Below are 24,608 nucleotides of genomic sequence, written 5' to 3'. Positions count from 1 at the left end.
AATATATTGTTCTTAATGCAAAAGCTAATATCTTTTGATGATTGAAAATGCAAATAATAAATGTAACAAAATAAAAATTCTCAGTGGTGGCTGTTCTTAGCTAGCAGCTATTGATGGTGTATGCTAAGCATTCCCTTGAGTTGCATATTTCATTAACAAAGCCCACTTGGTGATCAGCATTTAGCCAGATGAAGTGCAGAGAGAGATTGTGAAGTATCAGTCCTAAATATTACTTACAAAGGGATTTAATGCCATTTTGATCTTATTTGCTTTTAGTTTGAAGAAATGCTTTAAAATCTTTTAAGTTCTACATTTTGGAGGCAGTTTGGAACAGCCCATGTTATTTGAAACGTGCACAGGCACTTTTAGCCTGAGAACATGGAAGTCAAAATTAGCAGCTGCAAAGTCCACAGGCTAAAAGTGCCCTCATATTTTGCACCTTTTTTTGTGCAGGCAGCAAAGATGTGCGGGAGGGAGAAATAGTGTGTGCAGTTTTGAAAATTTCGCCCTCCAACCTAGACACACTGAAAAGAACGCCTCATTTTAGCACGGCTAAAATTATGCATATTATGCACCTTACATCTTATTTCTTAGCTGCTCTTAGGAGAGCAATCTTCAGACAGGCCAATTTACCAAGTCAAAGGGCTTGGAAAATGCCTTCATTGTTTATTGGGAACACGAACACAAAAGCAATAGAAATCTTGACTTGTGAACAGGACGTTACAGATCTGTAAAATCCAAATTCGCCTGCAACGGATACTGGGTAAATTACATTTTCCTCACATTTCACAGCCTACACTGTCAGAGATTTTGGTCTGAAGTGAACCTTGCATTTTTGAGTACCAAGTTTTTTGAAATGTCAGATATTTTCTTCCAAGTGTTAGTTAATTATATTGACCTCATCCTTCTGTGCCTATGGAATTCTTCTTTCAATAAGAAGAGGGGCTGACATCCAACTTCTTAAGGCATCGGACTGATACATGTTTTCTGATTTATAACATCAGTAAAGACAGAAACACCGATGGCTCTGTATACTGTAAAACAATTTATGGAGATGTCACTTCCATATAGTGTTAGACTTCAAGTTATGTTGTTATACCAAAACTGCAGTTGCTTCATCTGATGCTGAGCTTTGGTTAGACACAAGATACATTAAATCCTCTTTAAAGCTCTCTCATCCTTCAACAGAAAACATTTGTATTCGGATAAGCATTTTAAATAACAGTACTGAAACATGACAGCTACTAAATTGAAGGCTACGTTCCAAAAGCAGAGTTAGCTAGGGGTGTGTCCAGGGTCATCTATCGAGTATAAGGGCCTCACAGCTCAAGGGGGAAATGATATGAACCAGAAAGGAAGGAGAAATGAAGTTAATATTGGTTATACCTTTGCTGGCGATTGTGGTTATACTCTCTGACCTGACAGATTCAGGTAAGATGTCAGACCTATATTTCTGTACATTGACTTAAATTGTCTTAAACGGGAAAAAGCAGACTAGGAAGGAGATATATGTAGTGCAAGTCTGCCTGTGTATATCCTAGAAGAGAGGAGGGAGAAGGGAGATACACTAGAGACATTCAAATACTTCACAAGGTGACAATAATGCAAGGTGTGAATAATGCACAAGAAGCATGCAATGAAAAGGAAGAGAGCATGGTATAAGGCTCAAAGGGCTACACTAAGAAGTAAGTTAAAGAAATTTGTTTCACCAAAAGGATGGTGGATATATAGAACAATCTCTCAGTGGAGGAAGTGGAGGCCAAAATAATACCAGAATTCAAGAAAGCATTGGATAAGCACGGAAGATTCTTAGTTGCAAGGTTGTGAGGATAATACCTGAATCGAATAGACGCCGTAGCACTGTGTTAGGACTGGGCAGACTAGATGGGCTTTGTAGTCTGTATCTGCTGTCATATTCTGTTTCTATATACTTAAAGTCCCATATCAGTTTGAATCCTTACCTTTGCACTGGTATTACTTATTTCTAAAGCGCTACCAGACATACGTAGCAATGTACAGATACACAAAAGAGACAGGGTTGGCTCCATGGAACTTACAGTCTAGCCAAGATAAACATAAGTACATACATGTATTGTACAGCAATGGTAGGATTTAAAAGCAGCCTCAAAGCTGAGAGTTTAGAGTGACTTTGAATATGGCCAGAGAGGGAGCATGACATATCAGTTCAGGAAGCCTATTACAGGTATACAGCACAGCAAGGTAGAAAGTAAGGCATCAGAAGTTGGCAGCAGAGGAAAAGAACACAGATTAGAGTGACTTTCCTAATGAATATAGTTCACGAAGAAGGCTGTAAGGAGAGAGAAGATAGGTAATGAGGAGCTGCAGAGTGAATGCATTTAAAGGTGAATAAGAGAAGCTTGAACTGTATGCGAAGTGGTTGGGAAGCCAATGTAGTGACGAGAATTGGAGTTACAGGTTCATATCGACAATGAAAGTAAATGTTTTACAAGTGAATTTTGAATAGGTTGCAGTGGAGAAAGATGGTTCAGTAAGAAAGCCATGGAGAGCAAACTGAAGTAACATAACATAGAAACATAGAAACATAGAAATGACGGCAGAAGAAGACCAAACGGCCCATCCAGTCTGCCCAGCAAGCTTCACACATTTTTTCTCTCATACTTATCTGTTTCTCTTAGCTCTTGGTTCTATTTCCCTTCCTCCCCCACCATTAATGTAGAGAGCAGTAATGGAGCTGCATCCAAGTGAAATATCTAGCTTGATTAGTTAGGGGTAGTAGGGGTAGTAACCGCCGCAATAAGCAAGCTACACCCATGCTCATTTGTTTTTTCCCAGACTATGTTATACAGCCCTTATTGGTTGTTTTTCTTCTCCCCTGCCGTTGAAGCAGAGAGCTATGCTGGATATGCATCGAAAGTGAAGTATCAGGCACATTTGGTTTGGGGTAGTAACCGCCGTAACAAGCCAGCTACTCCCCGCTTTGTGAGTGCGAATCCTTTTTTCTTCTCCCCTGCCGTTGAAGCAGAGAGCTATGCTGGATATGCATCGAAAGTGAAGTATCAGGCACATTTGGTTTGGGGTAGTAACCGCCGTAACAAGCCAGCTACTCCCCGCTTTGTGAGTGCGAATCCTTTTTTCTTTTCCCCTGCCGTTGAAGCAGAGAGCTATGCTGGATATGCGTGAAGTATCAGTTTTTCTTCTCCCCTGCCGTTGAAGCAGAGAGCTATGCTGGATTAGGGATGTGAATCGTTTTAGGACGATTAAAATTATCGTCCGATAATTTTAATATCGTCTTAAACCGTTATGGAACACAATACAATAGAGATTCTAACGATTTATCGTTATAAATCGTTAGAATCGTGAGCCGGCACACTAAAACCCCCTAAAACCCACCCCCGACCCTTTAAATTAAATCCCCCACCCTCCCGAACCCCCCCCAAATGACTTAAATAACCTGCGGGTCCAGCGGCGGTCCGGAACGGGCTCCTGCTACTGAATCTTGTTGTCTTCGGCCGGCGCCATTTTCCAAAATGGCGCCGAAAAATGGCGGCGGCCATAGACGAACACGATTGGACGGCAGGAGGTCCTTCCGGACCCCCGCTGGACTTTTGGCAAGTCTTGGGGTCAGGAGGCCCCCCCAAGCTGGCCAAAAGTTCCTGGAGGTCCAGCGGGGGTCAGGGAGCGATTTCCCGCCGCGAATCGTTTTCGTACGGAAAATGGCGCCGGCAGGAGATTGACTGCAGGAGGTCGTTCAGCGAGGGTTCCGGCGCCTCGCTGAACGACCTCCTGCAGTCGAAGTCCTGCCGGCGCCATTTTCCGTACGAAAACGATTCGCGGCGGGAAATCGCTCCCTGACCCCCGCTGGACCTCCAGGAACTTTTGGCCAGCTTGGGGGGGGCCTCCTGACCCCCACAAGACTTGCCAAAAGTCCAGCGGGGGTCCGGAAGGACCTCCTGCCGTCCAATCGTGTTCGTCTATGGCCGCCGCCATTTTTCGGCGCCATTTTGGAAAATGGCGCCGGCCGAAGACAACAAGATTCAGTAGCAGGAGCCCGTTCCGGACCGCTGCCGTTCCGGACCGCCGCTGGACCCGCAGGTTATTTAAGTCATTTGGGGGGGGGTTCGGGAGGGTGGGGGATTTAATTTAAAGGGTCGGGGGTGGGTTTTAGGAGGTTTTAATGTGCCGGTTTTGCGATTTTACGTTTTTTCGATTTTTTACGATTTTTCACGATATTTTACCCCCCCAAACGGCAACAATACGATTCCCTCCCCCTCCCAGCCGAAATCGATCGTTAAAACGATCGAGGACACGATTCACATCTCTATGCTGGATATGCATCGAAAGTGAAGTATCAGGCACATTTGGTTTGGGGTAGTAACCGCCGTAACAAGCCAGCTACTCCCCGCTTTGTGAGTGCGAACCCTTTTTAAGTAGAAGACGATAAGAAAGTGAATCAGTGTGCTCAGAAAGGAAGGGACAGAATTTAGTGGCTATAGAGCAAGGAGTCCCCAAACGTGGAAGGCACAACCCAGACGGGTTTTCAGCATTTCCACAATGAGTGTGTATGAGATCTACTTGCATATAATGGAGGCAGTGCATGCAAATAGATCGCAAAAACCTAAATGGCCCATGTCTTCAATCAAGGGTGGTAATTGTGAAGGTTCCACTCCCATATCTTCTGTTAAGGGGAATCCTGAAAATGTCACTGGGTTGTGGCCTCTGAGGACCAAGTTTGGAAACCCCTGATTAGAGGAATAAACAACAGTGTTCTGGATGTGTACAGAGAAAGAAAGAGAGGTGTCAAATGTAACCCCCAAGGGTATGAGCATGCCATTCACAGAGACAGAAAAAAGAGGGGAAGAAGGTTTTGGGGGGAAAGAAAAGAAGTTACATCTTTTAACAAGCAGGCTGAAATGTGGGACTGTGCTCTTGGTGAGATTTCTTGTACAGGTAGGTAGATCTGGGAGTCATCAGCATAGAAATGGTACTGAAAGTAGTGGCATGCAGTGACATTTATAGCTGGGGGATTCAGTCTCGCTCTCTCAGCCTCCTTTCCACTTCCATCTCTCTGCTCCCTCCCAACTCACTAACAATTTTGCTTCCTCCGTTCTCTTGTATCCTCCTACACCCCACTCACCAACCCTTCAGCAGTCTCATGCCCTCTGTCCCTTTTCCCCAACATACAAAAGACAGTTGGGACTTATATGGCATTAGACTTTTTGAAATATGCATTGGGTGTGGGCTTGGCACTCAGAAAGCCATGAATATATAATTACATTATAGTAAACTTCTCACACTTAATGGCTCTCTGTGCCTCACACATACAAAGGCAATCTCTCAAACTCAATGGCTGTCCATCACACATACAAAGGCCCTCTCTCATACTCAGTGGCTCTCTCTTCTTCTCGCACATTCACACAAAGGCATGCTCTCACACAGTGGCTCTCTCCCCTTTTTATACGCACACACACAGGCAATCTCACATTCAGTGACTCTCTCTCATATACACACAGGCAGTCCCTTAAACTCAGTGCCTCTGTCTCCCTCACACACAGACACTCTCTCACACTCTAGCTCTTACACACACAGGCATGCTCTCCCACTCAGTGAGTCTCTCTCCCTCACATATAATCACACACACTCACACTCAGTGGCTTTCTCTCCCTTCCACACGCCAAAGTACTCTCTCATACTCAGTGGCTCTCTCACGCCCCCCACTTTCTCCCACTCAGTGGCTCTCTCTCCCTCACACATACACACACTCATACTCAGTGGCTCTCTGTCTCTCCCCCCAGGCACACTTTCACACACAGTGTCTCTCTTTCCCTCATAAACACACACATACATACTCATGTATTATCTTATATGCAATGGCTCTCTCCACACACACACATACTTAGGCACTTTCTCACATTCAATGGCTCTTTCTCCCTCACACACATACACTCATACACACACACACACACACACACACATACTCAGGCATTCTCTCATATTCAGTAGCTCTCTGCACACACCCATACATACAAGCACAGGCACAGGCACTCTCACATTCAGAGGCTGTCTCCCTCACACACACACACACACACATTCTCTCTCTCACACTGTCTCTCTCTCCCTCACATACAAAAGGGCACTCTTACTCTCTGGCTTTTACACACACAGGCACTATCACACAAAAAAGGGACTCTCTCACAATCAGTGGCTCCCACTCCCTCACAAACACAAACATACATATTCAGGCACTCTCTTATATTCAATGGCTCTCTCCACACAAACACACACATACTTAAGCACTTTCTCACATTCAATGGCTCTTTATCCCTCAAACACACACATACTCAGGCATTCTCACATATTCAGTAGCTCTCTGCACACACTCATACATTCAAGCACAGATACAGGCACTCTCACATTCAGTGGCTGTCTCCCTCACACACACACTCACACACATTCTCTCTCTCACACTTTGCCTTTCTTTCCCTCACATACAAAAAGGCACTCTTACACTCTGGCTTTTACACACACAGGCACTCTCAAACAAAAAAGTCATTTTCTCACACTCAGTGGCTCTTTCTCTCTCTCATACACACACACACATACTTGGGCATTTTCTCACATTTAGTGGCTCTCTATGCACACACACTCACAACACAGGCACTGGCACTCACATTCATTGGCTCTCTGCATATGCACACACACACACACACACACTGGCATTCACATTCAGTGGCTCTCTGCACATACATACACACACACACACACACACACACACACATACAAACAGACGCAGACACTAGCACTCTCTCACATTCATTGTCTCTGGCTCACACATACACACATACTCAGGCCCTCTCATATTCATACTCAGGTACTCTCACATTCAGTGGCTCTCTACACACACACACACACACACACACACACAGGCACTCACTTTCAGTGGCTTGCTCGCTCTCAGATATATTCTCGCTTTCACTCACTCACACAGGGACTCCCCCTCTCTTTGCCATGCTACTATTTCACAGGTCCTCACTTATTCAGCCTCCCTATAGTGGACTGCCGGGATTCATTTTCAGCCATCAATGGGATGGCCTCTGCTGACGGCCACCGGGTTGCAAGGTGTCATGTCTTCTTTGCTGCAGGATGGGCTCAGCGGTGGCAGCCTTCCAGATCACAGGTTCTTCATAGGTGGCATGGAACGTGGTAGTCACGTTGATGTAAAGTGAACTCCTGTTGCCACGGGGCCAGTCTCGCGATAAGCTGCAACATCGTCTCTGCAACAGCAGGAAATGATGTTCACTATACGCAACTCCTGTTGAGTGTAGCATTGGCTCAGGCACGGATTTGGTTAATCCCTGCCCAACTTTGAGAAAAAAAAAGAAAAAAAAAATTAAATAAAGGAAATTGGTCAGGGCCAGGGATTCACTGAATCCCTTGAAGGCCCTGACCGCACGCCACTGACTGAAAGCCATGAGGAGAAAACAGAGCACCAAGGGAAGAATTATAGAGAGAAAAGAGAAGAGGGCCCAGGACAGAACTTTAAGGCATACCGACCTCTAGTGAAACAGCGGTGGAGGAAGAACCACGAGAGGAAACTGTAAATGTATGATGTGAGAAATAAGAAGAAAACCATCATAGAACAGGTAATAGTAGTAATACTGCAGACCCTGAGTTCACTTTCCCAGTTGCAGAGGATAGTAGAATATAAACACAAACAGGCCGATACAGTAAGGACGCGTAAGAAAGAGTGCGGTAGTGCCAGGCGCGCCCTCGTTTGCCGCGCACATATTTTGGTTCACATACCACTCGATTCAGTATTCAAATTAGACGCAAATCCAAGTGGCGTCCAAAGCGTGTCAATGAAGCGGTAGGCGTGCGCAATCCATCTTACAGTATACAGCGCCTATACAGTATCCAGGGTGCGCTGGTACCTGTCATTTCAAATGTCATTTCAAATGTCATTTCAAATGTCATTCCACCAGGTAAGTTCTTTTCTACGGACCCCGCTGCCTTGAGCACCCGGCTGGATGTCCAAGCCGCGACCTTGGACGTCTGGCTTGGACGTCCAGCCGGGCACTCAAGGCAGCGGGAAGGTCCATGAACGGACGCCGTGACTCTCATGGAATAACATCGTTCCTCCATGTATTGCTGATGTCCTTTACCAAACTGCCACTTCCTCTGAAATCTCTCCAGACAGTGAATCTACAGCTCTGCACAGGAGGCAAATGCAGACCCCTGGCTTTCCTTTCCCATTAGCTCTTATTTGTTAACTCTTCCTCATGTGTGTGTGTGTGTGAGTGAGAGAGAGAGACTTTACTTACGAGCTCGGGCTCTGCCTTCAGTCTCTCGCAGGTCGGGAGCCATCTCCAGGTGGGGAAGACGGGAGAAGGAGATCCCAGATCCCAAAGGTTAGTGTGACCCAAGTGCCTCCCAGGCAGTGATTCCCTCCCTATTGGACGCCCTCCTTTTGGAAGCCCCAAGACCTCCGTGGCCCACACCCACCCCCACCGCCACACATGGCCACGGAAATGCCACCCTGCTGGCTCCTCGGACGCCGCGACCTCCCGCTGCCTTGAGCGCCCGGCTGGACACCCAAGCCGGACATCCGAGGTCACAGCTTGGGCATCCAGCTGGGCGCTCAAGGCAGCGGGAGGTCGCGGGAAGTCGCGGCATCCGTTCATGGCTTGGGCGTCCAGCCGGGCGCTCAAGGCAGCAGGAAGGTCCATGAATGGACACCACGACCTCCCGCTGCCTTGCGCGCCCGGCTGGACACCCAAGCCGCAACATCGGACGTCCGGCTTGAGCGTCCAGCCGGTGCTCAAGGCAGCGGGAAGGTCCATGAATGGACGCCGCGACCTCCCTGCTAAACTGCTCCGCCACGCTCGGGGAGGAGAAGAAGGGAAGGCTTTCGGGGTCTCTAGTTCCCTTCTCCTCGCAGGGTGAACTTTCCGGAAAGCTGGCGCAGCAGGGGGTTGTCACCTGCCTCTTTAGGGCGTCCCCGCGGAAAGGAAATGGTTAACCCCCCTCCCTGACTCCCCCAGCTGCAGGGCACCGTGAATTAGAACTCTGATTCTATGCCTGCGGTTGCAGGGCAAGCAGGCCCAGATCGGGCCTTCCCAGCTGCCCGGCACTAGAGTGAAAGGAACATGTTTTAAATGACTTTTGTGCAGAGAAGGATTGAAGGAGGGAGATCCAGGGGGGGGGCGAAGATACAGCTCAAGGCAGCGGGAAGCTGACTGAACACCCCACTAACACCAGGGTCAGGGTAGGCGGTAAATTTGCAGGTTAAAGACGCGGCAAAATAGCTGGTTAAAAAGGCGATAATCTGGGCGCACGTCACTGTATCGGAGGGAATAGCTAAATGGATCATTAACATATCATATACATGCGGCGGGCGGAGACGGATACGCGTCCGTTTCAGTAAGCGGTAAGGACGCGTAAAACCGGATACTGAATCGCAGGTTAGCCATACGCGTCCAAAATGTGCGTCCAAAGCGGGTTAAAAACAGGGTAACCGTGGCCGCACTTTACTGTATTGGCCTGAAAGGTAGGTATTTGCATAATAAGAATATTTTATATGAGATATATAAGCTTTTTACAAGTTTATATTACAAAGAACTTGCAGCTGTTACAGAGAAAGAGGGAAGGTGTGATGAGACAGTCTGTGTCTGTATGTGAATGTCCTTTTTAATAGTCTGAAATGACTCTTTATGTAATCATGAGAAAACTTAGCGAGCATCAAAAAGTTAAAAGCATGTAAATCAAGTTAGTATCTGCCTTCTTGTTTAGTGATGGTTCTTGATAGTTTCTATCTTTGTTATACAAAGGCCTGTAATTAGGTCAATTTGTATCTTTTGTTTCTATTGTAAGCCTTTTAACATAGAGATAGTTCTTTTAGAAATTTAGATCTTATCAAACAAACCACTATCTCCCACTAAGACAGGAGTCAATGAATCTGAGAAGGATCAATTACAGTACAATATTATTCAGAAAATCATTGGGCCTACTCATGCTAACCAAGCCTACAGTACTGACAGAACAGAGTCCTGAAATCCAATTGAATATAGTATGTCAAGGAGTCGCTATGATAAGTGATGTCAAAAGTAACAGATAGGTCAAAGAACATGAAGAGTGAGTAGAGACCCTTGGCCTTGACTATAAATAGGTCACTAGAAACTTTGGCAAGAGCGGTTTCTGTGAAATGTAGAGGGAGAAAGCCAGACTGGGGCAAAAATAAAGATGAAAGGAAGTCAAGATAGCAGATGAGAACAGCCTATTCAATTAGTTTGCAAACAAAAGAGAGGAGGGGCATGAACAGTAACCAGTAAGGTAAGTAGGGTCCAGTGAAGGCTTTTTGGGGGAATGGTGTGATCGGATGTTTGACTGCAAGCTACACCAGTAATTCATATCTTGATAAATTAGTGCTATAACATTCCACTGATATGCCCTTGTAGCATTCATGAAACAGCCTGATGCATCTGAATTCTTGACTGAAGTCCGCAGGAAACGTGATGAAGATGAAGCTTGCACTGGTGGAAGATGTGCCCTTGAAGAAGACAGTGATACACCTGATGATCGAAGTTTGGGGGTTAGTAATCTCTCTAAAGATTAAGGGTCTGGTTATCTAAAGATTAAGGGGTAGATTTTAAAAGGTGCACGCGGGAGTAGATTTGTTCGCGCAACCCAGCGCAAACAAATCTACTCCCAATTTTATAACATGTGCGTGCTGCCACGTGCATTTTATAAAATACAGGGGTGGCGCGCGCAAGGCTGCGCAAAATTGGCAGCCTGCACGCGCCAAGCCACGCAGCCATCCTCCATTCCCTCCGAGGCTGCACCGAAATCGGAGCGGCCTCGGAGGGAGCTTTCCTTCCGGCCCCCCCATCTTCCCCTCCATTCCCCTATCTAACCCACCCCCCAGCCCTAATTCCCCCCTACATTTATTTTACAAGTTATGCCTGTCTGAGGCAGGGGTAACTTGCACGCACCGGCCGGCTGCCGGCGCGCCATGTTCCACTCCAGGGGCTGGTCCAGAGGCCACGGCCACACCCCCGTAACGCCCCTGGGCCGGAACCATGCCCACGGCCCCGCCCCCGTAACGCCCCCGATGACGTGCCAGCCACGACACGCCCCCGACACCCCCCCCAGGAAAGCCCCGGGACTTACGCGCATCCTGGGGCTTGCGGCGCCGCTGAGCCTATGCGTGTGCATGTTATAAAACCAAGGCAGGTGTAACTTGCGCGCGCCAGCGGGCTGATTGGAACAACGCCCCCGGGCTGGCGCCCCACCCCCAGAACACCCCTTTTTCAAAGCCCCAGGACAAAAGCGCGTCCTGGGGCTTGTGCGCACCGCCGAGCCTATGCAAGATAGGCTCGGCACGCACAGGGACAGCTTTTCGGGGGTTACGCGCGTAACATACTAAAAAGTACTTTTGGCCACTATCAAAGCCTAGTATCCACTCTGTTACAGGTCCTGGTATTATCTTCACAAAGACAAACCTTTCCTTCTAGCACCTCTGCTAAATCACTTATGAAAATATTGAATTAAATTGGACCCAAGTTTGATCTCTGAGATTTTCCACTGTAATCTCCCTTTCATTGCAGTGAACTCCATTTACCATTACCCTCAGTTGGCTGTCAGTTGCTATAAACCAGTTTACCACCTTGGGGTCCGCCACTAGGCTGCTCAGCTTTTTTATGAGCCTCCTATGTGGGACAGTGTCTAAAGCCCTACTGCCATCCCTTGATCATCTACTTTGGTCAAACATTCAAAAAAGCTGATCAGATATTTTGTGGCTATTATTTTAGCATTAAATGTAGCAAAAATGTATGATGAACTGAGACATTATTTTTAAATGTATGCAGAAAATTACAGTAGCTATGTGCCAGTCTAGTGTGATATAAATATTTCCTAAAGCAATACAAAGCAATACAAATCTGAACAAACTAATAAATGCCTTTTTTTCTCTTTCTGAAGGAAGAGTTCTTGCATTTTTACCTTTTCAGAACTTTATTACAACGCATTAGCTTTCCTGGGAAGCATAAGGTATATTTTTAATTCTGATCTCTGTTTATCATTTTACATAGAAAAACTGAGATAACAGCATTTCTGCATTAGCCATTTTAGGAGTTTCTTTTGTAAAATGTAAACTCCAGATTAAAAAAAATAGACCCAGAACTTATTAGTATGTTTATAGGAATTTAAGCAAGTACAAAAGGTTTACTCCCTTATGAGTATACAAGTGTGGGAGAGGTGTTCTTGTAGATCAGGCAGTGTCTACCCAACCAGGGTGAAACTTGGCCATTGTAACTACCACACTGCACACCCAAATCACACCAAAGTCTTCCCGTTGGTTTGCCTGGGTCACAGAGAGCTAGAAGGGCATTATCTCCCTATAAGGCATTCTTATACTAGAATGCCTAAACAATTATGCTTAATTAGGCCCAAACTCTTACATTCTGAGAATGCAGGAGGTTTTACTATTGGTGTACCCTAGAAAATTATAAAGTTGGGCACATTGCACCCACCCGCGGGAATGACCCAATACCATGAGATGTTTTTCTTGTGGTACTGGGCTATTTGCATAATATGCAAATACTTCTTCTGTGACTTCTGCATAAAAAAATTAAAGAACTACACCTCCCTCAGCTATATAATTTACAGAAAATCACTTAATCGCATGATTTTCCACCCAAAGTCCAACTTCTGTGAAATCACTAATGAGCTTATTTGATTGATTTATCAACTCATTAGTGATTTTGTTTAAGTTTTACAAAGAGGTTCACAAAAGAAAAATAGCTATTTGGAGTTTTTGTGCATGCTATTGATTTTGTGAACCCCCTTCGCACTTTGATACATCACTCTCATAGAAATTTAAGTGGTAGATACAACTAACAATGTCAAAACTATCTTTACTACATGTACAGTATATATATTTTACAATAGTAATTAATTTCTTTTTACCATTTCAATTATTACAGAGCCAGTTCATTAAAAGGATGGATTCAGCTTCTGAGTCGGCTATGTCATCTCAGGTCCTTATTTATTTCTATGTTTTTAAACTTTTTGGAAGGAGGGAGGACACAAGTGCCAGAGAACCTGTTTTACCTCATCCATGCATAAGCTAATCTCCTTTTCAGGAACCCTCAAATGTCCTATTTTTAGTACCAAAAAGGGCTCCTTCTGCTTGCCCATAGTTTCTTTGCACACTAACCTGATAATTAAGTTGGGCTGCAGTGCATGCTCACTGACAGCTGGTGCTATTTTTGGATGGCTGCATGTATTGCTAAGCTGGGCTATGTGATCCGTTTCATATCAAATATGACCCAGGCAAATTTTGCCAGCTCAGGAATGTTTTCCAAATTGACTTTAAATATTCACATGCACAAAAATATCCCACAATACTCATTTATACTGGCAAAACAAATCCTTTCTTATAGCACTGAACAGTGATGCATTAAAAAGTATTTAGAGAATGATGTCTTATGTAATGGTTAACAGATTGTTCATCACTAGGAATATTACTTCATAGTACATCTGTATATGCTACCAGGTTCATTTTCAAAATTAACTGAGTAATTTTACCTGGTTATTATAGCCATATTTTCAGCTGAACCTAACTGGTTAGCTATTAAGTAGAGAAATTACTTACCTGATAATTTCATTTTCCTTAATGTAGATAGAGGGACTCAGGACCAGTGGGTTTATGCTTCCCTGCCAGCAGATGGAGACTGAGCAAGCTGATGTCACAGTATATATAGCCCTGCAGTGACCCCAGCCTGCCAATATTCTCTTCAAAAGCAACTGTGGACAGACTAGCAAAAAACTCGATTAAAAACTTGATTAAAAACAGCTAACCAGAACTGTACTCAACCAACAATAAACACTGAACTCATGTAAGATTCTAGGTACCCCAAGCTAGGGACTGGATGAACACTTACCAGTAATCCCTTGGGATCCAGAGCCTCACAGAAGGACTATTGACACACTCATGCGGCAGCCAAGTACAGGAAGCTGAGTCCATCTATCTACACTAAGGAAAATGAAATTATAAGGTAAGTAATTTCTCCATTTCCTAGCATGTAGACCAATGGTTCTCAACCGGTGTGTTGCGACACACCAGTGTGTCGCCAATAACACGCAGGTGTGTCGCCACACTTCCCAGTCCTCCACTGACCCAGCTGCTCCCCAGTCCTCCTCCGTCCGGGCTTAAAATGCTGTCAGCCCGGGCGGAACGCGGCAGAACAGCTGCAGCCAGCAGCACCAGCATGGTCTCTTCTTCCTGCCCCACCCCCACCCCCGCGGCCCGGAAGAGGAAGTGGTGAGCAGCAGGTGCGTGCGTGGGAAGAAGAGACCATGCTAGTGCAGGCAGCGTCAGCCCGAAGAACAGAAGCGAGGCGCGCAGAAAAATGAAGAGCATCAACCCCCGCGGCTGATGGGACTCCTTTCTCTGCGTGAGGGCTGAAAATGAAGGAGGTAGGGTTGGGAGGAGGCTGATGCTGCCGCTAGTTCCGGGGAGGGAGGGAAGGAGAGAGAGTGAATGAGCAAGCAAGCATGTGTGTTTGAGATCCTGTGTGTGTGTATGTGTGTGAATGAGATAGCATGTATGTGAATGATTGAGAGCCTGTATATGTGAAAGAGAGTATGTCTGTGTTTGAGAGCCTGCCTGTGAGAGAGAGAGCATGAATGTAAGTTTACGATTGGGAATCTGTATGTGTAAGTTTGTGATTGAAAACCTGTTTGTATGAAAGAGTATGTGTGTATGATTGAGATCCTTTGTGTGTGAGAGAGATCATGTGTATGTATGGTTAAGAGCCTGTGCGTATAAGTAAGGGAGAGAGCATGTTTGTCTGTGTGTGATTGAGAGCTGGTTTAGGTGAGGGAGCATGTGAGTATGTGATTGAGAGCCTGTGTGTAAATGAAAGAAAGAAAGAGGGCATATGTGTAAGCATGTGAATGAGAGTCTGTGTGCGAGAGAAAAAGACAGTATGTGTGTGTGTGATTGAAAGCCTGTGTGTGTAAGAGTGAAAAGATAGACAGCATGTGTGTAAATGTGTAATTAAGAGCCTATATAAGTGAGAGAAAAAGCATGTGTATATGTGAATGACTCAGAGCATGTGTGTAATTGAGAGCCAGTGTGAGAGAGAGCACTGGTATGTGACTGAGAGAGAGGAGAAAGTTCCAAGCAAACCACCCCTCCTCCTGCTAATTCAAAACAATCTAAGGACACCTGGATATCAAATGTTCCCAGGTATGCAGAGCAAAAAACATTTTGTATCCTTATTTTTCATTACTGAGTCTTTGTGTCTGCTATTTTGAAATATTTTATTGGTATCTAGAAATTTTTTATGAGTTTTTAATTATTGGATATTCCACTCATCAGCTGTTTCGAAATAATCTGTTCTTTTTGTTAGTATGGTTTTATTGCTACTGATTTTATATTTCTTGATTTGTTTTATAAGGATGGGTGATGTTTCTTTTTTCCTTTATTACATTGCATACAGAGACTCTGGCTTGTTGCAGTTTCCAATTCAGTTTTTGTCTGCATGCTTCTAGTTATGCGTTTTGGTCTCTTTATTCTTTGTTAGGTGAGGGTCAGCACATGTGATTCAGGTGAGGTTTTCTGCTGGCGTGTAGTTTCTGTGTAGGGCTCTATAGCAACCTGACTTGGTCCGTTTTCCTAATAGGAGATGTATTGGTGTCTTAAGGCCTGGTGAAACATTTTCAGTGTTGTCTTTTCTTAGGTAAGGTGGATACTGTTTAAGTGCTGGAAATTGGTGCTGTTTTGGTGTGGGATATTTACTATTTATGTAATTTCTGTTCAGCAGAATACATATCTTTTCCTTGTGTCATTTTAAACAATAAAAATAATTACCGGACCTTTACTTTTTATTTCCGCTGTGAATTGTAATGAGCAGTGTGTCACACATGTGAGCGTGGCCTGTCAGGTGTGTCACGATGGGAAAAAGGTTGAGAACCACTAGTGTCGACAGATGGCCTCAGGACCAGTGAGATGTACCAAAGCTACTCCTGAACAGGGTAGGAGGCTGCTCGTGGTCCAGTCAACACCACACATGCAAAGCCTGCATCTTTCCGGGGATGCACATCCTTACGATAAAACCTGGAAAAAATGTGTAAGGAGGACCACATCACAGTTCAGCAGATATCGACAGGAGACAACAAACTAACCTCCACCCATGACACTGCCTGAGCCCTAGTAAAATGAGCTGTAGCCTGAGTAGGTAACGGCTTTTCAGCATCCACATACGCAGTCATGACTACCTCCTTAATCCAATGAGCTATGGAAGCCTGCGAAGCCGGAGCGCCCTGCTTACTCCAGCCATGGAGAACAAACAGGCAATCCGTCTTTCGAACGGATCGCATTTCGAGAAGTTGCCGGCCGGTCTAGGAACGGTAGGCCCCAGCGATCCACAATCAGCTGAAAATGCATTGGCTGACAACACCCACTCTCTTGGGTCCAGACTCTCCCTGCTGAGATAGTCTGCTCTTACAATGTCTTTTCCTGCAATGTGAGAGGCCAAGATCATGTGCAAATGACATTCCACCCATTCCATAAGCTGGTCTATTTCCTGCGACACTTGCTGGCTCTTGGTTCCTCTCTGGCAATTGATATAGGCCACTCTGGTCACACTTCCCAACATCACGTGAACCACTTGATCCCACAGCCTGTGACTGAACTGCAAGCATGCCAGCCGTACCACCCGGGCTTCCGGGCGATTGATGGTCCAGTGGGACTCTTCGGCAGTCCAACGCCCTTGGGCCGTTAACTCCAGATAATGAGCCCCAAACCATGGAGACTCGCATCTGTCAGGAGTACCAACCGGGTTGTAGAGGACAAGGGAACTCTTTCTCAGATGATCCTCCTGCAACCACCACTGAAGGTGGAAGCAGACTTCCATCGGCAAGTGAAGCCAAACCACACAGTCCTGAGATTGCAGGTTCTAACAAGATATCAGAGAGTGCTGAAGAGGACACATATGAGCCCTTGCCCACGGCAGTACTTCAAGGGTAGTCGCCATCAAGTCAAGTACCTGTAGGTAGAATCACACCGTCAGACGTATAGTGTTCACCAACTGATGCACTTAAGACATCAATTTCTGGATCCGAACTTCCGGTAGGAAAACTCTGTCCTGTCCCGTTTGAACCAGACTCCCAGATACTCCAACGACTGGGATGGCTGAAGATTGCTCTTGGTCAGGATCACCACCCAATTGAGCTCCTGCAATAAGGAGATCATCTTGTGTGTCATCAGGTGACTCTCTTCCTGAGACTTGGCTCAAATCAGCCAGTCGTCCAAATACGGATGCACCAGGATCCCTTCTTTACGCAAGGCCACCGCTTCTACCACCATAACCTTGGAAAATGTTCTGGGAGCGGTGGCTAGACCAAAGGGCAGTGCCCGAAACTGATAATGGTGCCCCAACACCACAAATCGTAGAAAGCATTGGTGTTCCAATCGGATGAGAATATGAAGGTAAGCCTCTGACAGATCCAAGGAGGTCAGAAATTACCCCGACTGCACTGCCATTACCACAGAGCATAGGGTTTCCATGCAAAAACGAGTTACCTTCAAATGACGGTTGACCCTCTTGAGATCCAGTATGGGAGGAAAGGAGCCCTCCATTTTGGGCACAACAAAATAAATGGAATATCGCTCCATACTTTCTTCAGATGTGGGTACCAGAACCACAGCCCTCAGCCTGAGCAGCCTTTGAAGCATGAACTCCACTGCCTACTTTTTCTGCAGGGAGTTGCAAGGGGACACCAGAACATGTCCCGGGGAATACTGTGAAATTCCAGTGCATAGCCTTCCTGTATCACCTCCAGGACCCACTGGTCTGATGTGATCTTGACCCACCTCCGATAAAAGAGAGAGAGATGTCCCCCTATCTCTTGTTCTGGAAGGTGGGTCGGCAAACCTTCATTAGCTCGGGAAGCTCAGGAAATTCCACCACCCTAGCCCACTCCTCTTTTAGGCTGTTGGAGATGAAAGGACTGAAATCTACTGAAAGACTGAGTCCACTGAAAGGTTGATGTATGGACCAAATCATAGCCTGCGTCTGCTAAAAATGTGGCAGCAGGCTCCATAACAGCTCTGGAATTCCCTCTAGACTCATCAACCTCCTGAGAGAGAAGCAGACAAGATCTCACCAATAGGGTGCAACAGGAAGCAATCTTAAGTTCATCGTCACCGCCTCAAAGGCTTGCTTAAGAATAGTCTCAATCCTTCTATCATGTACATCCTTCAAGGCCGCTCCTCCCTCTGTGGGGATAGTCGTCCACTTAGAGATGGCACATAAGAGTGCATCCACTTTGGGAAAACGCAAATGCTCTCTCACAGCCGGATCCGGGGGTACAGGCCTTCCAATGTCCGACCCACTTTAAAATTTGTCTCTGGGGTGTCCCATTCCAGCTCAATCAATTCCTGAATGGCATCCATCACAGGAAAAAAACAAGTGGCTTTACAGAAGGAAATGAAAATGTGATTCTTCTTCGGCTCTGACATGGAATCCAAACTAGGGGCACTCAGCTGTTTCAAGGTGTAGGAAATCAGGGCCGGCAGTTCATCTCTATGAAAGAATCGCAACATAGTTTGATACGGTTCCTGCCCTGGAGGTATTTCCTCATCTCCCAGGGAATCAGGATCAACCTCATCATCAGTGCCATCCGGATTCCTGTCGGGAACACCTGCAGGGAACCGAGGTGCGCTCCGTGCTTAAGCATAGGACTGGAAGAGGGAGGAGCCACCAACTGAGTGTCTGGCCGGACAGGAATGGGGGAAGTGGAGGACTGAGCCTGAAGAAAGGTTGAAAAAATTCCACCCAAGAAAAAGCAATTGGGTCCAGACCAAGCCCAGAAGGAACTGGAGCTGGTCCCACAGAACTGCCCTCGCCAGCAGAGGAGCCAGTCAATGGAGAACCAAGATCTGGCATCCCCCTAGTCAAGCCATGACCAACCCATCATCAGAATGGGAAGATCCAGGCTTAGTAAAATCCAAGGAAGACAACTCTCCCTGAGCATCTGAGCAGCGCTGACACAGGTTAGAAGCCAGGTCAGGCTGAGAAGCCCTAATATGACAGGCAACACAAATAGGACGACGCTTAGGCTTCTTGCTTACCGGTGCCATCACAACAGTAAACATGCGTGTGAATGGCCCGTGCTCAAAAGGGAACACACACAAAAAATAATCACCCAGAAGAAAGCAAGGCGCACTCACAACTTGTGCACCAAGATAAGCATATGAACAGCCAAAAAATTTGTGCTGGTAAAATTGCACCAAAAAACTGAGCGCACAATGCATGCACAGAGACGATGCATTGTGCATACTGACTGCCTGTAGAGGGCAGTAGAGAGTACACAGGAGCGCGTGAAAAACGCCACTGTGGTCTACCACGCAGCATACAAGAAAAAAGCCTTAGTGCGGAGCCTAGCCCACCAGGGGCCACTGAACCCCCCAGGCTGCCCAGTTCCTCAATCCAACAGAAGCAGGAACAAATGTCGGTAAGGCACGCTGAGCACGGAGACCAGAGGAAGTCCTAAAACCCCTCTAACTGTCTCTGAATCAGGGTGAAACGTTTTTCTTTTTTTTTAAATCTTACCTGAGTTCAGCGCTTACCGGAGAAGTACAGAGTCAGTCTTCAGCTGCAGGGGGTGAGGGCATCTGCCTTCACCGCTGCACTCGGTCTCTTGCACTCGCTGTCTTTCAGCTGAACTAGCAGCTAAGACAACGCCGGGAAACCCAGCTACCAGACCAAGGCACACCTCTGAGGGACTGTGGAAATCACCTCAGGAATTCTCAACTGGGTGAAGGACCTTTAGGTATCACTGCAAGAGAGCGGGGCTTTCTTTTCCAGAATTTAGAATGTAAAATTTCTCCTTTCAAAAAGATGCACGTCCACCATCTGCTGGAGACGGAGAATACTGGCAGCCTGGGGTCACTGCAGGGCTATATATATACTGTGACATCAGCTCGCTCCGTCTCCATCTGCAGGGGAGCATAAACCCACTGGTCCTGAGTCCATCTGTCTACATGCTAGGAAAATGAATATTCTCCTAAATTTGTCTGGCTGCATTTTTCCACACAGAGTTCATTGAGTAACGTAACCAGCTAATGTTAAAAATCAGCACTAATCAGCTAAATTCTGCCCATCCCCCATCCCACCGACCTAGCCAAACCTCTCATTTGCCCCTTTTCATAAGCAGCTAAATGTATGCACCTTGCACATTTAGAAGCACATTTACTAAAATGCAGTAATGCACATACTGACACATTGTTAGTACACAGGCTCCTTGGCCAGTTAAATTTAGACAGTCAGAAGGGTGAAATTTTTAACACCCAGTTAAACCTTTTAAAAATACCCCCACCCCCTACATGTCTTTAAGGTGACAATTTGCTGACAAATACCAAGACTCAGATTGGTTAGAATTTGAAAATTCCATTTGTACTCACCAGAAATGGACATAGTGTTATGCCGTCATTGGTGATCCCAATTAAAAATAAAAATCCAGATGAAATGGAAAACCCATTCAGTAGTTTAGTTTTTTAAATATGTAATGTGCCCCATTTATTTCCTCATTTCAAAGCAGTATCTGTAAGTTCGTGTCAGTGATACAAAATTGTTTATTCACACCTAAAATCAAATACATTATTCCCAAGTGTTCATTTAAGGCTTCTGTGTTATTATAGCATATAAAACAGGACGTGCTCAGCTCAAACTTTGTTTCACTTATTTGTTCTCTTTTTTCCCTTACATAAGTGGACAGTTCAGATCCCGAGTATCTCTCATTACAAAGAAAACATATTTTGAAAGAGCTAAAGAAATGTTCAAATGGAGGTTAAGAAACAGGCTTAACCTGTTATGACCATTGCAGAAGCAGATTATACAATACTCACCGAAGCAGCAAATCTAGTGCCTGCCACCAAGGAAAGCAGGAGAGATTTAGCTACCATGAAGGTCATGGTGCATTGCCCCTTGCTGAAATTATCGATCACTAAGTGACAGTTTTTTATTCCATGCCTTCAGATACCAAGCAACATTTGGATGCTAGACAACTTTGAGACATAATGAGGTCAATTTTCTGGGTCGTTCACCCATGCAGAGAGCGATTTACCCTGGTACATTGGCTGTCTGAAAGCTTCCATCCCTCTGTCCGGCTAAAAGATGCGGGCTGTCCTCCATAGCGCTTGTGTTTTAAGCCAGAGCAAGGGGAGATATTCCAGATGCACATGGAGAACAGGGGGGGAAAAAAAAACAATTTGTAGATTGGATTTTCAAATTTATGCTCACTATCTTCTATTGAAATTCCTCCAATCTGCAAGTAAATGAATACTATCCCTTTGAAAATTAGGTACAAAGTTGGCAAGCACAAGGTACCTACAAACTTTGCATGCAGGTGGGGAGTTTGAAATGTGCCACCAGAGTACCGATTTCACGTTCTCAGCGCTGCTCTGTAGCCAGCAATGGGGGGAGGTGGTGGAAGGAGGAGTACCACTGAGACAGGTGCTGATCCAGTGATCATTTTCTGCCATCTCACACCAGGCTGCTAACTGGGAACCTTCCATGGCTGGCCCAGAAAATGTATGAGATGCGTTCTTTTCCCAGTCATAGCTGGAGTGGAAAGTGCCAGAGCCGGGACTGGGTGGGGTGGGGGACAAGCCCAAGAGGGCTGTTTTTTTGTAGTCTATCTCCAAAAAATCACAGAAGCTATACATATTCATCAGATATTGTGATATGATATCTGAAACTTATTTCTAAATGATACATATACACACACACATACATTAGATATACATATAAATAATATATATCTATATCTATACAGTGTATAATAAATGGCACTTAATAATTTAACATACCAATTAGCTAGATAATATCAACAAATATGAACAGGTTGAACCACTAATATGTTCTATATTATTTCTAAGAATCTTTATTTATTATTCAATATCCATTTCTTAAACAATATCCAGGGGGCCAATATTCAACCAACAGATTGTCAGATAAATAGGACCTCTCCGGCAATCTAGCGGCCTCTAAATATGTGCTTAAGTTCAGCGGCCGCTAGATAGCCGGATAAGTCACTTATCCGGCTATCTAGTTAGCTGGATAAAAGGTGTACTGGCAATGTGCGAATCGGGGGATATGCCTATTCCCTACTTCAGGTACATAAGAACTTTATGGTGTAACATATGCATGTAGGTGAGTAACATTGATGAGTCTTGATAATTGCTGTTAGAATTCTGTCTGAAAGTTATTTTAGAAAAGCAAGTATTGCTGCCACTATTTGCATAATAATGTTAGCAATATCAGTTTAAGGGCAACAAGAGTTTTGCTTTATATGCAACAGTATTCCTTTATATGTAATAGCATAGACTAGTTTTAGTAATATGTGTGGAGAATTCATGTCCACAAAATATGAAAGGTTTGTTAATATTCATTTATAGAGTACATTTGTTCAAAATGTTAACAGCTAGGTAATGCATGAGTGCAGCAGAAGAAAATCGATAACATCAGTTTGTAATAAGGAAAACCACAATGAACAACTCCTGAAGAAACCTGTTTAGGTGAAAGAAAGGGCCTTTGTTGGGTGTTGCATTAATTCTTTCTGTGGTTTTCTGATTTTCTCCATGGTTTCTTGATATTTATTCACGCAGAAGAAACATGGAGGCCTGCGCAGTAAGATTTGGAGGTACGCCTTCAGAGATTTGTCAGGTTGAGGTGGCGTTGGATTCAATACTTGACATTTTGTCATATATATAAAAGACTTGTTTAAGTTTTGGGACTGTTTGAGGATATTTTAACATATATAAATAAGGACTGTATTAGAAATGTTTCAAATTCACATTTTAATTCTTACTCATTGTATGGGAATAAGGGAAATAGCAGTTAGCATGCAGGGGTCTAGTTAGACATCTGGATATTGTTTACAAAAGGATACTGAATAATAGATAAAGATTCTTAGAAATAGTATATAACATATTAGTGGTTCAACCTGTTCATATTTGTAGATTTACCTACAGCATATCTACATATACACACACTTCTTTTTGTATGTATGTGAATATATATACATACATACAAAACAAAGTTGAATATTTAAAAGTATGATGTCCAATTATGTCATTTTACAGGATTGTTCTGGGAAGGGCTGTGGTGGGAACATAATGATTAAGTTAAATTATTATAATTTCAAGAGTGCCTATGGGCCTGGAAATTAATTGGGGGGGGGGGGGAGGGGTTCCCAAACCTGTCCTGGAATCTCCTAACCACTCAGGTCTTCAGGATGTTGCAATGAATAAGCTCGTGTGAGAAGGGTAAGGGCTGCCCCAGGCCATGTACTGATTTTATTTTAATTTTCTGCATCTATTGTTGCTGCCGCTGCACAAAGATCTATAATAGGGATGTGAATCGTGTCCTCGATCGTCTTAACGATCGATTTCGGCTGGGAGGGGGAGGGAATCGTATTGTTGCCGTTTGGGGGGGTAAAATATCGTGAAAAATCGTGAAAAATCGTGAAAAATCGAAAAATCGAAAAATCGCAAAACCGGCACATTAAAACCCCCTAAAACCCACCCCCGACCCTTTAAATTAAATCCCCCACCCTCCCGAACCCCCCCAAATGACTTAAATAACCTGCGGGTCCAGCGGCGGTCCGGAACGGCAGCGGTCCGGAACGGGCTCCTGCTCCTCAATCTTGTTGTCTTCAGCCGGCGCCATTTTCCAAAATGGCGGCGAAAAATGGCGGCGGCCATAGACGAACACGATTGGACGGCAGGAGGTCCTTCCGGACCCCCGCTGGACTTTTGGCAAGTCTCGTGGGGGTCAGGAGGCCCCCCACAAGCTGGCCAAAAGTTCCTGGAGGTCCAGCGGGGGTCAGGGAGCGATTTCCCGCCGCGAATCGTTTTCGTACGGAAAATGGCGCCGGACATACGCGTATGGCCGGCGCCATTTTCCGTACGGAAAATGGCGCCGGCAGGAGATCGACTGCAGGAGGTCGTTCAGCGAGGGTTCCGGCGCCTAGCTGAACGACCTCCTGCAGTTGATCTCCTGCCGGCGCCATTTTCCGTACGGAAAATGGCGCCGGCCATACGCGTATGGCCGGTGCCATTTTCCATACGAAAACGATTCGCGGCGGGAAATCGCTCCCTGACCCCCGCTGGACCTCCAGGAACTTTTGGCCAGCTTGTGGGGGGCCTCCTGACCCCCACGAGACTTGCCAAAAGTCCAGCGGGGGTCCGGAAGGACCTCCTGCCGTCCAATCGTGTTCGTCTATGGCCGCCGCCATTTTTCAAAATGGCGCCGGCTGAAGACAACAAGATTGAGGAGCAGGAGCCCGTTCCGGACCGCTGCCGTTCCGGACCGCTGCTGGACCCGCAGGTTATTTAACTCATTTGGGGGGGGTTCGGGAGGGTGGGGGATTTAATTTAAAGGGTCGGGGGTGGGTTTTAGGGGGTTTTAGTGTGCCGGCTCACGATTCTAACGATTTATAACGATAAATCGTTAGAATCTCTATTGTATTGTGTTCCATAACGGTTTAAGACGATATTAAAATTATCGGACGATAATTTTAATCGTCCTAAAACGATTCACATCCCTAATCTATAACAT

General features: G+C 45.4%; 1 protein-coding gene across 4 annotated transcripts in view; it reads left to right on the top strand.

Annotated features, from left to right (window-relative positions):
- FAM107A (family with sequence similarity 107 member A) overlaps positions 1-24,608 on the top strand; it is a 144,239-nt gene that overhangs the window by 101,988 nt on the left and 17,643 nt on the right. For 3 of the 4 annotated variants that reach the window (XR_003856613.1, XM_029600984.1, XM_029600983.1), the window contains exons 4-6: positions 10,476-10,567; positions 11,956-12,024; positions 12,960-13,013. Coding sequence is in view for 3 of the 4 variants with exons in the window: in XM_029600984.1 (XP_029456844.1) it covers positions 10,476-10,567; positions 11,956-12,024; positions 12,960-13,013 (215 nt within the window). In the remaining variant the exon portion in view is untranslated. Of the gene's footprint in view, positions 1-10,433; positions 10,568-11,955; positions 12,025-12,959; positions 13,014-24,608 lie in introns of those variants that run through there. The other variant, XM_029600986.1, reaches the window with a different exon arrangement.

The sequence above is a fragment of the Rhinatrema bivittatum genome, chromosome 4 (assembly GCF_901001135.1).
Source record: "Rhinatrema bivittatum chromosome 4, aRhiBiv1.1, whole genome shotgun sequence".
NCBI lineage: Eukaryota > Metazoa > Chordata > Amphibia > Gymnophiona > Rhinatrematidae > Rhinatrema > Rhinatrema bivittatum.
This window is presented reverse-complemented; position numbering and strand designations above follow the sequence as displayed.